General features: G+C 32.0%; 1 protein-coding gene across 4 annotated transcripts in view; it reads right to left on the reverse strand.

The window, feature by feature from the left end:
* LOC124359862 (zinc finger Y-chromosomal protein 2-like) overlaps positions 1 to 14,929 on the reverse strand; it is a 57,252-nt gene that overhangs the window by 25,076 nt on the left and 17,247 nt on the right. For all 4 annotated transcript variants that reach the window (XM_046812965.1, XM_046812964.1, XM_046812967.1 and 1 more), the window contains exon 5: positions 2,732 to 2,783. In XM_046812965.1, the coding sequence (XP_046668921.1) occupies positions 2,732 to 2,783 (52 nt within the window). The remainder of the gene's footprint in view (positions 1 to 2,731; positions 2,784 to 14,929) is intronic.

Here is a 14,929-nt window from a genome sequence, read left to right on the forward strand (position 1 = left end):
TACGCTTTTGAGTTTGTCTATCTCTTGTGCGTCTCCCACTGTGTTCAATTGTGCTTAAATTCTCAATTTGAGCAAAGTTCATTTCAGAACTTTGACTGATATCACGAAAATTACTAAACAATTACTATTTTCAGAGACTTTTACTCTGTTTCTAAACAAGTCTCCTTACTGGAATTGCTTAGTTAACATTAGGATTATTATTGTAGCCTCAGCTCCTACAAAGTCTTCATCCTTTTTCTTAGAGAGAAAGTCAATAGCATTAACTACGCCCGAACTTAAAGTCTGAGCTGCAATTTTTACATTAATATTTGAATTTGTAAACTTAATGTATTTATTCGACAATTTATTTGCAAATTTTAAACACTGTTTTATTTGTTAGGTATTAACTCTGTGAATAAACTTAAAATGAACGTCGCCATCTACAGATTGCATTTTGCCCTTTTCTGCAAGTGTATTTCTTGCTAATTTTACCATGTGGCATGGGTCTAAGATAATACATACTTTCCTGTGCTCGTTGTCAGTTTTTAAAATGAAAAAAGTTTGTCTGGTAATTTACAACAAGGTTTTCTATAGCAGATATGTCCGTACATGTACCATCAAATGTTACATTTTCTACATAAATAGGTACATCATACAGTTCTGAAATACATGTTTTTATTAGTTTAGAGAGAACGTGTGAGCTTATTTTATTAATATAAAAATATCCTACTACACACTTAAAATTACCTGTCAATGAAACAACTTGAAACCTAAGTGCCTCACTAGCCAATGTCTCAGGAGAATCTATTTGCCTATTATAGTCCAATGTGACATAACCACAATTTTTACCCTTATTGTGGTCATATAAAACCTGCTTTCCAATGCTCATGGCATCAAAAACTAAATTAACATGTTTCAAGTAATGCACCTTGAAACAAAACCAGCCAAACAACTGGAAACTGCAAAACAGATGTACAGCAAGTGTATGTAAACAGAGGGTAGGCGTGCCTTCTTGCCTACATGGGGGTGGGGGAGGAGTCAGTGGCTGACGGACCGTTTTTGTGGCGTTTCCGCACCTTCAGTCAGCAATCCTGTTCTATTATACATCGATGGTGTCCCTACTCCATAGACTGTAATTTGGTTTTGCCATTCACGCGCTTTACCCAAGTCTCATCTCCTGTAATCATTCGATTGAACAGAAAATCACCATCTTTTACGTAAGTGGCCAAAAATGTCAATGAAGCAGCCATACACTGATTTTTATGGGTTTCTGTTAACATTTTTGCTACCCATATTGCACTAAATTTATGGTAACGTAACTTCTACGTAACAATTTCGTGTAACACACTCCTTGAAATTTGAGGAAAACTAAGTGAGAATTTTGTTATTGTGAATTGGAGGTCTTCTTTTATCTTCTTATCAACTTTAGAGACAAAATTTGCACAACATTTTGCCCCACTATCGAGAGGCCTCAAAAATAAAAATTTTTAAGTATTTGATTGTGTGTTTTCAATGTAGTGACTGAACTAAGAAAAGCCAATAAAATCTTCATCTTCAACACAAAAAACAATGTTTAAAGGTGTAATAAATATTTTGACTTGATGCACTCCATCTTCAGCAATCACACCGTTCCCATAAACTTTACAGAGTTAAATCTCAAATGGTTTATTGTGCTTAGTTAACAAAAACTGTATTACTAACCGCACTTCACAACTCGCTGGGTTTCAATTACTTCACACATTTCAAATTGCTCCTGTAAAACAGCACAGTTGGATAGCCACTGAAGAGAGAAACACCCTGACATCAAAATGGATGTGATAGTCTCGCTCCTAGCGGCTGCAGAGCGAAACGTAATCTACTTTCTGGATAGCCTTTGTATTAACAAAAATTCAATAACAAAATCTGATGTTTTATTTTTGTTGGAGACTATTAAGAGTACAGCAAATTAAACTTGAATAGGAAATTGACTTAACAAGCTTACCACATATATGTAATGGATTCTCTAAGTGAGAGATTCATGTTTAGTCACAGTAACTAACATTTTTTTGGCAATGTTCATTGAAATTTAAGTTTGTATCAATTATTATAATGAAATCATTAGCAAGTATAAATATTTCTATAAACATTTGTAAGACTATACATATTTGGGCAGCAGAGAAAGAGATCAGGGATTCGTTTGAAAACTGTTAATAGTGTTTTATAAACATTATCACAGTTAGAAGAGGTGATAAATATTAACCTTCAGACCGGCACTTGAATTTTCCCTGATAGTTTGATTTTTAACAAGACTAAGCACTGCCAAAAAAAATAGTATTATTCATAATGAACGGATAAACAGTTTTTATTTAATTTTTTTGCCAAAATTAACATACAGGAACAACCAAACGGCATCAAGTTATTGAGCTGTTCATCATAAACATAAAGCACATGGTTTGTTGATTATTGATTATATAAATACTGTAGCAAGTGACAACAGCAAATTATGCTAATCAATGGAATATCTGTTGATTGTCGGATATTGGGTTAAATGTGGACCTAAATAGATATGAATACGAATCTACAATGAGTGCATGCATTACACCAATTAAATTGTATACAACATTGAATTGCTTCATGTCTGTCTTGTACATTAATTAATTATAATTAATACATGTTTTTATTTTCTATTTCACACATCTTTTACTGAAAAACTAGGTGCATACCACTTAGTTTTTTTGTAAGAAAAATGGTTTATAAATGTTATTTTCCTTACCAAAGAATCCTGGTTGGCATGGTGCTGCTCAGACATATTCCGCTCCGAGCATCTATACAACATAATACTTTATACATTCCTTGCACAAAAAGCATATCATTTTATTCAGCTGTTTTGAGAAGAATACTGTACAACTATTTTTATTGGGCTATTAGCTGAGGGTAACTAGTGACTATTAGCTGAGGGTAACTAGTGACTATTTGCTGATGGAATTACAGGTCTTTGTATGGAGTGTAGCCTATTAGCCAAAGGTAAATTAGTGATTCAACTGAGTAACTAGTGATGGACAGTTATCGAGTCAGCAATGTTCTGAAGCATAGTTGTAAATGCAGCCTATTACAGTCACTGCTGATGCTACTGTTTGACAATTATAAAATCAGCTGTTTATCTTTCTCCCAGGTGTACAGTGTTCTTATTGTTTACTATTCTAATCATAATCTAGAATCAAAATCACTCTCAGGAATGTATTATATTACAGTGAGACCTGTTGAAGTATTAAAGGCTAAAAATGGGTAGTGGAGTAAAGAAAAGATGAGAGAATATCACACTATTTTTAAAGTAGCTTAGCGACACATAAGATGCTGGTTTGGGCATATGAAAGCAAGAAAAAACGTATTACTGTGCACGATCAAACAGTGTAATATACTTATTTACTTAATCAAGAAACTAACATTGGATGGATAACAGGATTTCGGACATTTGCCAACGTTATATGTTACAAAAGATATTAACACAACATTTCGAGGATTTGAATCTATCCTCTTCATCAGGTGGAGGAGGTATTAATACATACAAAAATAAAAAAAAGAAAGGAGAGATCTGTTAGATTTATGCACTCAATGTAACTATTGAACTAGAGGGAAAAATTTACCGTTAAGATGAGGGAATGGTGATGCAATCTCCTCTCCCTGTTTGCCGGTATATACCAAAACCAAAAAATAGCACACAGGACTCAAAAAACTGTGTGCCTTTACAGCATAACACGTTCTTGTAATGGGGAATATATAGGCAAGAAAAAAAACTAAATTTGAGAATTAAAGAACATAAGAAAAAAGGACTACTGGAAAAGTGTTAAATTGATCAACATTGCTGGTTTGAAAATCATCACATGAAATGGGATGAAGCCATCACAATACACCATTAGAATTTATTTGACACAAACTTTTTGAGGCTTCATAGATAAAATTAGCAAGTCAATCTTCAGTTGAGGTTAGACTACTTTGGGTACCAATGTAAACAAAAGAACTAACTAGAAAACTTAAAAAGATTGCACCTATTAAACAAAATCTCAACCAACAAAATTGGTACACACACCATGACAATAAGGTCTAGGACCAAAATATAGGGCCAGAAGCGGCTTGTCTTTACTCCTTTCCCCTCCTGACCATCGTCTTCCTGTCCCATTGTTTAAAATGTCACGTTGCTGTGCCGAAGAAAGAGCCGACATTGATTTTCTTGTTAGTATCCCACTTAAGCCTTCGCTGGTGTGATGTGTGATTGTGATTCTCGTATTCGTGACTTGTGCTCAGGACTTGCACTTTGTGCAGGGACAAACGTGTGCTCTGAATTCTAAGCAGCTTTCGGTTATGTTTGAACACTTTTCTTTCCCTTCTTTTTTTCCTTCTGCTGTTCTTTATTTTTTAATGTATTAATACCAGTTTCAATCCTTGAAACGTTGTGTTATACCTTTTGTAACATAAAACAATGGTAAATGTCCGAAATCCTGTTATTTATCCTTTAAAACATTCCATCGTCAATAACAAAGTTTTAACATTGGATGTTTACGCATTTTCCGGACTCTTCTTTTTTTTCAATTAACTCTCATTTGACATCACTATTGTGATCAAAATATCATACTTTAGGTCTGAGAATGACGTGACCAGTGACGGAGCATAATTTTGCATCTAGTTGTCTTCGGTTAATAGCAGCATTTATTACTGATATTTGTTAAGAATCAGGTGACCTCCATTCATACTCTCCCTATTCTCAGAAACTAATCTGGAACATCTGGTGAATGGTTTTCATCTGCTGAGGTTTCTTCCTTCATTTGAACCTGTTTTGTTTATGTGCAAAAACCTGTTTGAATATATACCAATACGGATCTAAAATAATAGAATTTCATATAGAAAATTACGACTTAATAAGTAAACAAATAAAAATAGCATTTAAGCGAGGGATAGAGCAGGCTAACGTAAATATAAAAATTATTATAAATTAAATATAAAATTTATTTGCAATAAGTATAAATATATACATACTGCAAAGTAATACATGAAAATAATGTACAAAAGATGTTGTATAAAATGTAAACACACTTATATAAGTAAGTTCATTAAAGAAGTAATGGTGAGTAACTTTTCTTGTTGATGTTCTCAATTAAAAAGCAGTATCTATAATATAAGTTAAACCAATATATGTACTTATACTTATAAATAAAGTTAATTTATTGTTTAGTTCAGTGTTACAAACTTAAGAACCATGATGAAGGAAAGTAGTTTTACTGTCTATTCACAAAATAACTGGCAATTCATATAAATCTAATGTTAAAATAATGCATAATAATTAATTTATTTGTTTTACCTATTGCTAAAGCAGTGCTGATGCAAATTGATTATGATCACTTCCTGAAGACGCTGAGTCAAGGTTTTATGAAGATGCCAATCCACCAATTAAGGTTTCTGGTGGGTCCAAAGTAGAATGGCTGAAGAGAATTAGAGGTTTTGCTGATAAAATTAATCTTGTAAATTAAAATATTGCCATGAAAGCTGCCAGTTTTAAGAACGAGGTTGAATAAATAAACTATAAAGTGCTGGAACTGCACTCTTTACTTAGGAGTAACACCATTAAGTCCTAGTGCAGATGAATGAGGGATCTTAGAGGAAGAACAGAACGGACTTTTGGGGGTAACGGTAAACCTGCTGGAACAGGGTATGATGATTAGTCTTGTGTTATAACATCGCAGGAGGAATTTCCCTATCTCTGGCAGAAATTTCAGCACCTCTCACAGTTCTGTTCATATTGTTCAGAACAACATTTTTACTTTATGTACTCCCATCGCCTCAGCATTCTTACACATACAAAAAGCCTCTGCAATTTATGATTTAGATGATATTTTGCCAACCAACCAACTGATACATAATATGAGAAAGCAGTTTATGAACTCAGTGAAAGTAAACCATTTAAGTCGGTCACTTTGTAAGACTTTGACATTCTCAGAGCAAAGTCATCAGATTTTTGTTACTGATTCAATTTTGGTGCAAGTAGAATTTGTTGAGTACAGGGAGCATTCCAAAGCAAGAACATACTACATATTTTCAATCTGGCTAATTTATGTTCTTATGAAGCCATTAATAGTCAAAGAAAAACAATTTCTCTGACATCTTTTGTTACATCTAATTATTTTAAAATTTTCTTTGCTATATATTTAGCAAGTGTAAATAAGATTTTTGGAGCTGAACTTGTTCCAGAACAGGTTTTGTAATGTCAACCTTTTTTTAAAATACAGTTTACATTTGGGCCTGGGCAAACAATCTGTCAATGCATTGCCTTTTCTAACAATTGCTCTTTTGTCTTCTCTCAATGTTATTGTGTTCACTGCAGCAGCTCCTTCCTTCCTCAGTTCTGCTAAAAAAATGTGCTCTACAAGGATCGTCATTATTGATATCTATTATCTTCTTCACCCTTTCTTCATGAGTATGTTTTTTCAAAGTATCTAGAAATATTGTTCTCATTTCATGGCAATATAAACAGCAGTGTGTTCCTTTTTTCTTCCTGTAACCTGCAACAATAATAAAAAATAATATTCACATAATTTAAATATTTAATGTTATTCTTTTGATGTAATACATATGTATACCAAGTTTTGTAGGTATTTACTCAAGATATGTATAGAGTGGAATTACTAGGTTATTATTGGAATAATATAATTGAAAACAAAATATATAAGAATCATAAAACTATGAGTTTTCAAACTGTCCTACTGGATTTCCCCAAACCTACACAAACAGTGGAATGTATACTTTTAACAGGTTTTTTTACTGATTTAATTGGGGATTAAAGTGGAAAAAAGCTATATTTAATAATTATTACAATAAAGAGTATTATTACGTACAAGTTACAGGTAGCTCAAGCTACACATGAACTATATTGCATACGCAATTATTTATGAAGTGCGGCATGAGTCACTTGTGACTAAAGACATGCACAGTTATTTCCTTTGTTAGTGCCACTACTATCATTGTCTGCTACAATATACCATCAGCCTCCAAGTTATAGAGTAGATCTTTTGTTTTATTTTGTTTATCCAACAATTCAGTGTTGGTCTAATTTAATAAAACCAGTCTGCAGCATGAGTCAAGTGACATTCAGATTCAGAAATTCTTTATTCATAAAACAAATGCACAGATTGTACAATGAATAGCGTCAATCATAGTTAATAAAAAAAATTATCTAACATCAACTTATAAAATATTAACTAACATAACGCGTAAGCATTAGTACTAGGATTACTATTATAATTTTTAAGTGTATTTCATGCACAGTTGCTGGAATAAACATTCATTCATTATAAGTTATGGTAATAAATAGTTATCTTATACATATAAACAGACACATACATACATAAATACATATACACAGACACATACACACGTAAATACACATAGACATGTTGAGCTAAACCAGTCAATTAGCCCTTTCAAAAAATTCTTGGAATGAATATATAGGTTTATTTAGTAGATATTCTTTAAGTTTAGTTTTGAAATTATTTGTGTTGTAGTTAGTTTTCAACTCAATTGGTAAATGATTTAGAAACTTTTTCCCCATGTACGAGGTTTTCTTTTTATAAAATTCCAAGTGATGAGAATCATTAGATATATTGAACCGTGTATTATATTGATGTTTTCTTTCTGTTAAAGCAAGATTGAAGAAATCCACAACGTAATTTATAGTTTCAAATATGTATAGATTGTAGACAGTAAATATTTGAAGATCATCCCTTTCCCTGCAAACCCCCAGCTTCCCCAAGCTTGCCCTCACCAGTGCTGTCAATTCATTTTTTGAAGACAAAGAGCTGTTAATATTAATCACAGTGTAAGCTAGGAGTGAACGTTTTGAAACAATATCAATTTTTTTAAGCTGTAACCTTTCAATGAATTTGACATCAAGTGGTTCTTTATTCAAAATACACAACACAATTCCTTCCACACAAAGCACTGAGTATATGGAACAGTCATAGCTATTTTTTTGCTGCACACCATTTATTACTAACAGTTTTGCACTATGTATGTTCATGTACCTTGAGAGTTTCCCCATTACAGTCTTAGCATGATCAAGATTGTAGTTATACATTGAATCATAGTAGTAGAAGGTATTAGTAATCTTGTGGTACATTAAAGTACTCCAATGTGAGCCACTGGCAGTGGTCAACACCTGAGCATCTATTTATTGGCACAGTGAGATAATCCTTTTGTTCATTTTAACATTGAAAAAGTATTCAAGAAAATGATCGATACTCATTTAGAATCTTAATAGCCCTTGGCACATGACCGGATTTTAAATATTAATAAAATGAATTATTTAAGAAGTGATTGAGGAAATCTAAATATTTATACAGGGATGTCATCTGGAGACCCATTTTTCTCGCCAACAGCTCAAATTTAATTACGTTGTAAAGATGTGTAGTCAATTTCAGTTTGAAGTCAAGCGAGATTTTCCACATTATGCTGACATTACATTGGCAGTCTAATGGCTTGTATTGGCACTATGTTTCAATCCTACCACATGGCGAACACACTGTCTGACAAGGTTATTTGTGTCAATTTAATTGCACTTCTTTTTAATGCATTAATTTGTTTGTGGGAGAAATTAAAATTATTAATTTTTAAAATTTTAACTTATTGACTTTTATGTACTGAGATTAATTCCTTTTTTTGTTCGGGAAGGAAAATTTCTCCTTTTTGTGATATACATGTGGTGTGATATAATGTACACATCCATCTTTACCTTTACTTATTCTCACTCTTCCTCACTACTTCCTTTCTTATCCAACAACAGGTTGGCATTCTTATTTTATAGAAGGAAAGATATTTTCCCATTTTTAAAATTTTTTATTTATTTATTTTTTTATTTTTTTGAACTAAACTGAAGGTAGTAAATAAACTTATTTTCCAGAGCAAAAGAAGGAGAAATATATACATATACTATTATTTCCTTATTAAAATAGTTTTCCTCTTTTTTAAAAACAAAAAAGTTCAGCACGTAACAGTATTTGAACCATGGATCTCAGGCTCTAACTATATAGCTGTTGCACTGTCAACCATAGGAGCTATCAGTAGCTGATAAGGTGCAAGAGATAGATAGTGTACTTCCGTTCTCCTACACCTGTAGGAACAAGCCTAAAAGCCAAATCAATCAACCAGTTTTTTTACCATAGTTTGTTTAGTTTTATCTTAGATGAGAACAAGTAATCCAATGTATTAAACACTAACTTCAATTAAACTCTATATTAAAATTATTTGTAACACGTGCTTAAGAATTACTAGCAATAAACCACAGAAGTTAAATTAAAAACATGACTGAAGGTGTAGGCCTATCTTCCACTATTTGATTACCCATTCACAGGGCAAGGGCCGGCCCTAGCTAATTTTAAAGTGTAAGCAAACATAGTTTATTGGGGGCGCCCCCCCCACCCCCCCGCGATAAACCGTCAATACACTACACCGAAGAACGGTAAATGTCACCTACTTGTACCTAAATAGTAAACAAAGGGGAACAAATTAGGAGAAAAAAAAATAGCTGACAAACCAGAGTTTAGTTTATTTACCAGTGTTCATTTACAAATACAGTGACACATTGTAAAACTACAATTACGATACATTACATTATTAAAGTTTAAGTTATTATGTATGATGGAAAACACAAAATCGTCTAGCAATCAATATTGTGTGTACAAGTCATAGTTAAACGTCAGGTTGTATTACAGGACAATTCAAATTAAAAATAATAGCCTAATATTACAATTAAGATACTCAATTTTGCAATTAAAAAGGAATTCGTCTTGCTTTTAATTTTGAAAACTCTTGAGTAGAATGTCCGTTATCCATTTCATTTAGGCATCATTTTCAATCGCCAAGGTTGCAAGACCACTTAAGTGTTCTTGGCTCAAATTTGAATCGTAGGTAAGTTTTTAAAATCAGTTTTAATTAATTGAAAAACTCTTTCGCCACTGGCCACGATACTGGCAGCGTTAACAGATTCTCAATCTACAAAAATATTTGGAAAAGTATCACATAACCCCGTTTGGTTATAAAAAAGACAACGCTCCAGCTGGGTGACTTTGGTAATTGGTCCAAAGATTATGAAGCTCATCAAACAGCTTCATCTCCGTTAATGTCATATTCTTTTGGTTTGTCATCTCCAACACACCGCTTCAAAACTGTTCAAGGTGTTTGCAGTGCTTTACACTGCTTTTCATCTTCTTTAGATTGCTGCAACTTTCTTTTGCGGTTAAATGCTCCAGATGTTTTTTTCTTGCTCGACATTTCGTGTTAATTAAAAACGGCATTAATTTTACAACTTACTACAGTACAACGCACATCAATGTAATTATATAAAATAGTAAGACAGACAGCTGTCACGGCGAGGGTGCTTGCGAAGCGGCGCTAACAGTGACCGTAACGTAACTGCGAGACTCAGACTGCGAACAGAAATAGACATATGAGTCATGCGGACGGTTCCATGTCACTCGCGTAAGGGGTGGGGCGTGTGTATCGGGTAGCGGTGCATTAGTCAGTGCAGGGCGCACGTGCACAGCGCCCCCACGGCGCCCCTCTCCTCGCGGCGCCACCCGCGGCCGCGTAGTTCGCGTATATCACGGGCCGCCCCTGCCCATTCACTTCACAATCAAGTAAGAATTTCCAGTTTTACACTTTTGTTTTCCTGTTATTTAGTAATAGTTATAATTAATATTTCACAGATAAAAACTTGTTAAAATATAAAACATCAAACTTTTATATTTAGGTTATGACAGTTATAGTTTAATTATATGTAGTTAATTGTCATATAATGCAATTAACACAGAAAATTAAGATATTAGTCTATTAAACATGACTTTATTGCCAATAATTATACAAATTACAGTCATCACTTAGCACTGCCCTTTAAAAAATGACTTAAAACACTGCTCCCTAATTTAAGACAAACACATCAACAACATAACCTCATGACATAACCTCAAGATCTCATCTAAACATTAAGCTGGGAACGATGTGATAATCCTCCATACAGCTCATCTAGCACCCACTGACATGTACACTGTGGCACTCCCTTATAGAAGACAATCTGGTAATTCCAAAAATTTCATCTAGAATGCTGTAGCATAAACTTTCCCTAAACTATCAGACGCTAAAGTTCACCATCTTCATTCATCAAATTCAACTAGAGTGTTGTAGCGCAGACTTACACTAAACTTACCAGATGCCAAAGTTCAACGATTTTTATATTATCAAATTATAGCCTAGCCCAGGAGTTCTCAACCTATTTGAATTTTACGACCTCCTTTTTCTGTCTGAAATTTTGACGACCCCAATTGTAAATTTCAATTGGGGGAGCAAGATGTTCAACACCAATAAATAAATAGGAGTTGTATTCTGTAAAATGCTGTGGTTTTATTTTTTGGTATTCCCTGATTTAATACTCGACAAAAACAAAATTTATTTTTTCATTAAAAAAAGTATGACAGTAAAACTGATAATACGTAATGTTAAAGTGAAATCAAAATGGTATAGTATGATAGTGTATAAAAATGCTATTTCTTTACAGTGATCAAAATTTAAGATCATATCATGCAAAGTAATTAACTCACCAAATTGATTACAAATTCAACATTTTATTCGGGCAATGCTGATGGTTACCAAAAAAGGTCTATTACTATTGTCTTGATTCTAATCAACCATATCTAATATCGTTTCGTCAAGTGTTATGCCACATTTCAGTAATTCTGCATCATTGTTCACTTCATTTAGTGACTCCTGAGCAACTACCATTTGCCTATTTTTCTGTTCCAAATTTAACAATCTTGGAACAAATTTTCCCGCTACACAGTTTATACTACTTCCTTGTTTTACTCATCTTTAATAGGCCTTTGTTAACATTTCCCACTCTCATTTATCACACAAAATTTGAAAAAAACCCACAGATCCTTTTTTTTACATTTCAAGAATGAATTAAATTTGTAAATTACCAACAAAATAGAACAAAACTTGGTAACCAGCGATACTTTAAAATTCCAGTTAGTTTTTGAACAAACATTGTATTACATTCGTGGAAGTAACTACTTATTTTTTATAGTGGGATTAAACAAATATATATAAACCTTGAATTTCGCCATCCTAAACTATAAATCAGACGATGTTACTACTTTCACTTTTACAGTGTATCATGTTCATCTTATATTAAATTTTCTTTAGTGCGAACAACTTGAATTCCTATTTCTTTATATACAATACAATCTTACCAACTGTGATAAAAATTCAAACCTTAAATTTGTTACAATAATCTTTAACCCTTTAATGCTAAGATATACATTTATTAAAATTTATAATAAATAAATCCTTACATGTTTAAATTTATATCTGTTAGTAAGTATTCACAATTCAAATAGTTAATTACTAACAAAAATGCTTCAAGCTGTTTAAAAATATGGTTGATTACAAAGCCTTCAATCAAATCATAATTTTAACATGTCTACTAAGCGATTTCTAAATGACAATACATTACTTTGTAAATAAAACTGGTTACATAAAACTAATTAGGTACTGTATCGAATTAATTTATTGTTCTTACAAATAAAACATTAATTCTTACCCTGTTCCGAATTGTCTCTTTGTGTGATTAATAATCCTTCTGCACAGATCCCAATGTGTGATTCATGTTCATGCGATAACTCTGGAAAGTTTGTTAATGTGTTTGATATTCATTTCTTCTGAGTTATCTGAAAGATGTTAATGAAAAATTAATTGAATAAAGAAGTAAGAATAAATAAATGTACTGACAGGTAAAGAAATTCACATTTACAAACAGATTTTTGGTTTTAATGGAAATTAATATAAAAATAAAAAGTATAGATATGTGATATATGTTCTATTATAAAATATGTAACTAATAATACTCTTAACAAGTGTAGACTTAAGTGCCTGAGTATTATTTCCCTTACTCTTTTAATTTAATTCCGGAAGGAATTAAGAGAAAGTAAGTAGTAATACTTTGAAATGACTGTGCAAAAATGGGTTGCAACCCAAATCTTTGTTTTGCTTAAATATTCAACTAGACTATGCCTATTTGACACAGAAAAATACAAATTCCTGCTTAACTTAAGCAATGCCAAAATAACTTCTTTTAACATTTATTAAATAATCACAATTCCATATTTGTTATGTTTATTTTCTAATAAATTAATTTAGACATTCAAATAGTCAGTTTTCTTTTTTATTATTGACGTCATAAAAAAAAATGAAACGGATGCCTTAACCGGGGAAAGCATTTTTTTGTAAATAAATTAAATTGTGGAACAAATAAAATTGCCTTTTATATTAAAACCTGGTTACTTCCATCAATCATACAAAGCAGAAAATATTAAATTTCCAAGTAATGTGTTTTCATGTGTCACTTTTTCTTCCAGCCTCCTTATCAGCTTATTAATCTTAAATGTTATGCTTCCAATTAATAATAATAATTTTAATAACAATCCTGTGTAAATAAATAAATGATTGATTGGTGGTGTCTTCTATTATGACGAGGGCTGACCTTCATTCTTTTGTCATAGACAAACATTTGTGTAACTACTATATTATTGTTTGGTTTAAGGTTTCCATCAGAGGAGCACTGAATATAAGTTTTCAGCTTAATAAAGATTTTTGTTTATAAGGGGTTTGCTTTAATGTCGAGTCATTTCATAAGCGTATTAAACTATTTTTATATTCTGACACCTTGCTTCTGTTTTTTAAGCACAATCTGAGTCACTCAAATGGCATGCACTCCTAATACTTAAGCTCCTGACTCTCCAAACCATTCACTGAATCTGTAACGTTTGTATGGCATTAATTTCAGAAATGAAATCCAAACTGGTTTGAAGAAAAAAATACCTAATCCTTTAATAAACTTCACGTCTTTTAAAAAGAGTGTCACAGATTTACTCAAAACCAGGAGAAGTGGAATTGTGAGCTATTTGGTGGTTTTAAACTGATTTGGAAACACACCTGTTTAAAAAAAGATATTTACAAATTTTATAAGTGGCTTCTAAAGGAACTACTTGAAGGAAAGTAACATACTATTGACTAACTTTTTTTTGTATTGAGTGTGTACAACCCTTGCCACCTCTCTTTATGTAAAGGATAGAGCACAGTCCCATATCAAGGTCCAAATGTGGCAATTACATCTCATAGGTATCATTGGTACAAATTTTATAAAAGAATTTAAATAGAATTTTGATTATTTTGGAAGAATTGAAGAATTCAAGTATTATATTTCAATTAACGGCTTTCAACAGTTTTTAATAAGTTTTCAGTGCGCTTCAACCTCATTGAAATATCACAGAAAAGCAGAAAATGGGGAGATACATACAAATCTCCTGTAGGGGCATTTTGAAATAGTTCATCTATAACAGGACTGAAATAAAAGAGAGCATTGGAGGACAAAAAAACTCAACCTTCACAGTTACCAGCCCGGTTCGACTAGGAGGTACCTAGCCTCAGTTTAGACCTCAGTCTGTTGTAAACTTGCATACTGAATTTCGCATGGAGCCAGTTAAAATTTTCTTAGTTTTTATGGTTTCTGAGCTATAATAATAATAAATTTGTTTATCTGTCGTAAAACATGTTACATGCATCAACAAAGTCTAATTCAGCTACAGACTAAATAGCATTGTCTCTAAATAATATTTAATAAGTATAATACATAAATATTATATATATATATATATATATATATATATATATATATATATATATATATAAAACAATATAAGACATTAATTGTCTAGTTGAGAATTATACTAATTATATCATGAGTTTATCTTAAAACAATCGTTAAAAGTCTATTTTGTTAAAAGAACTGAGAAATTAATGAGAAAAACTAATCAATATTATAAAAAGGGTTTTTTAACAGTCATTCGTAAAGTTTATTTTTATAAATTTTAAGAGG

The sequence above is a fragment of the Homalodisca vitripennis genome, chromosome 4 (genome assembly GCF_021130785.1).
Source record: "Homalodisca vitripennis isolate AUS2020 chromosome 4, UT_GWSS_2.1, whole genome shotgun sequence".
Taxonomy (NCBI): Eukaryota; Metazoa; Arthropoda; class Insecta; order Hemiptera; family Cicadellidae; genus Homalodisca; species Homalodisca vitripennis.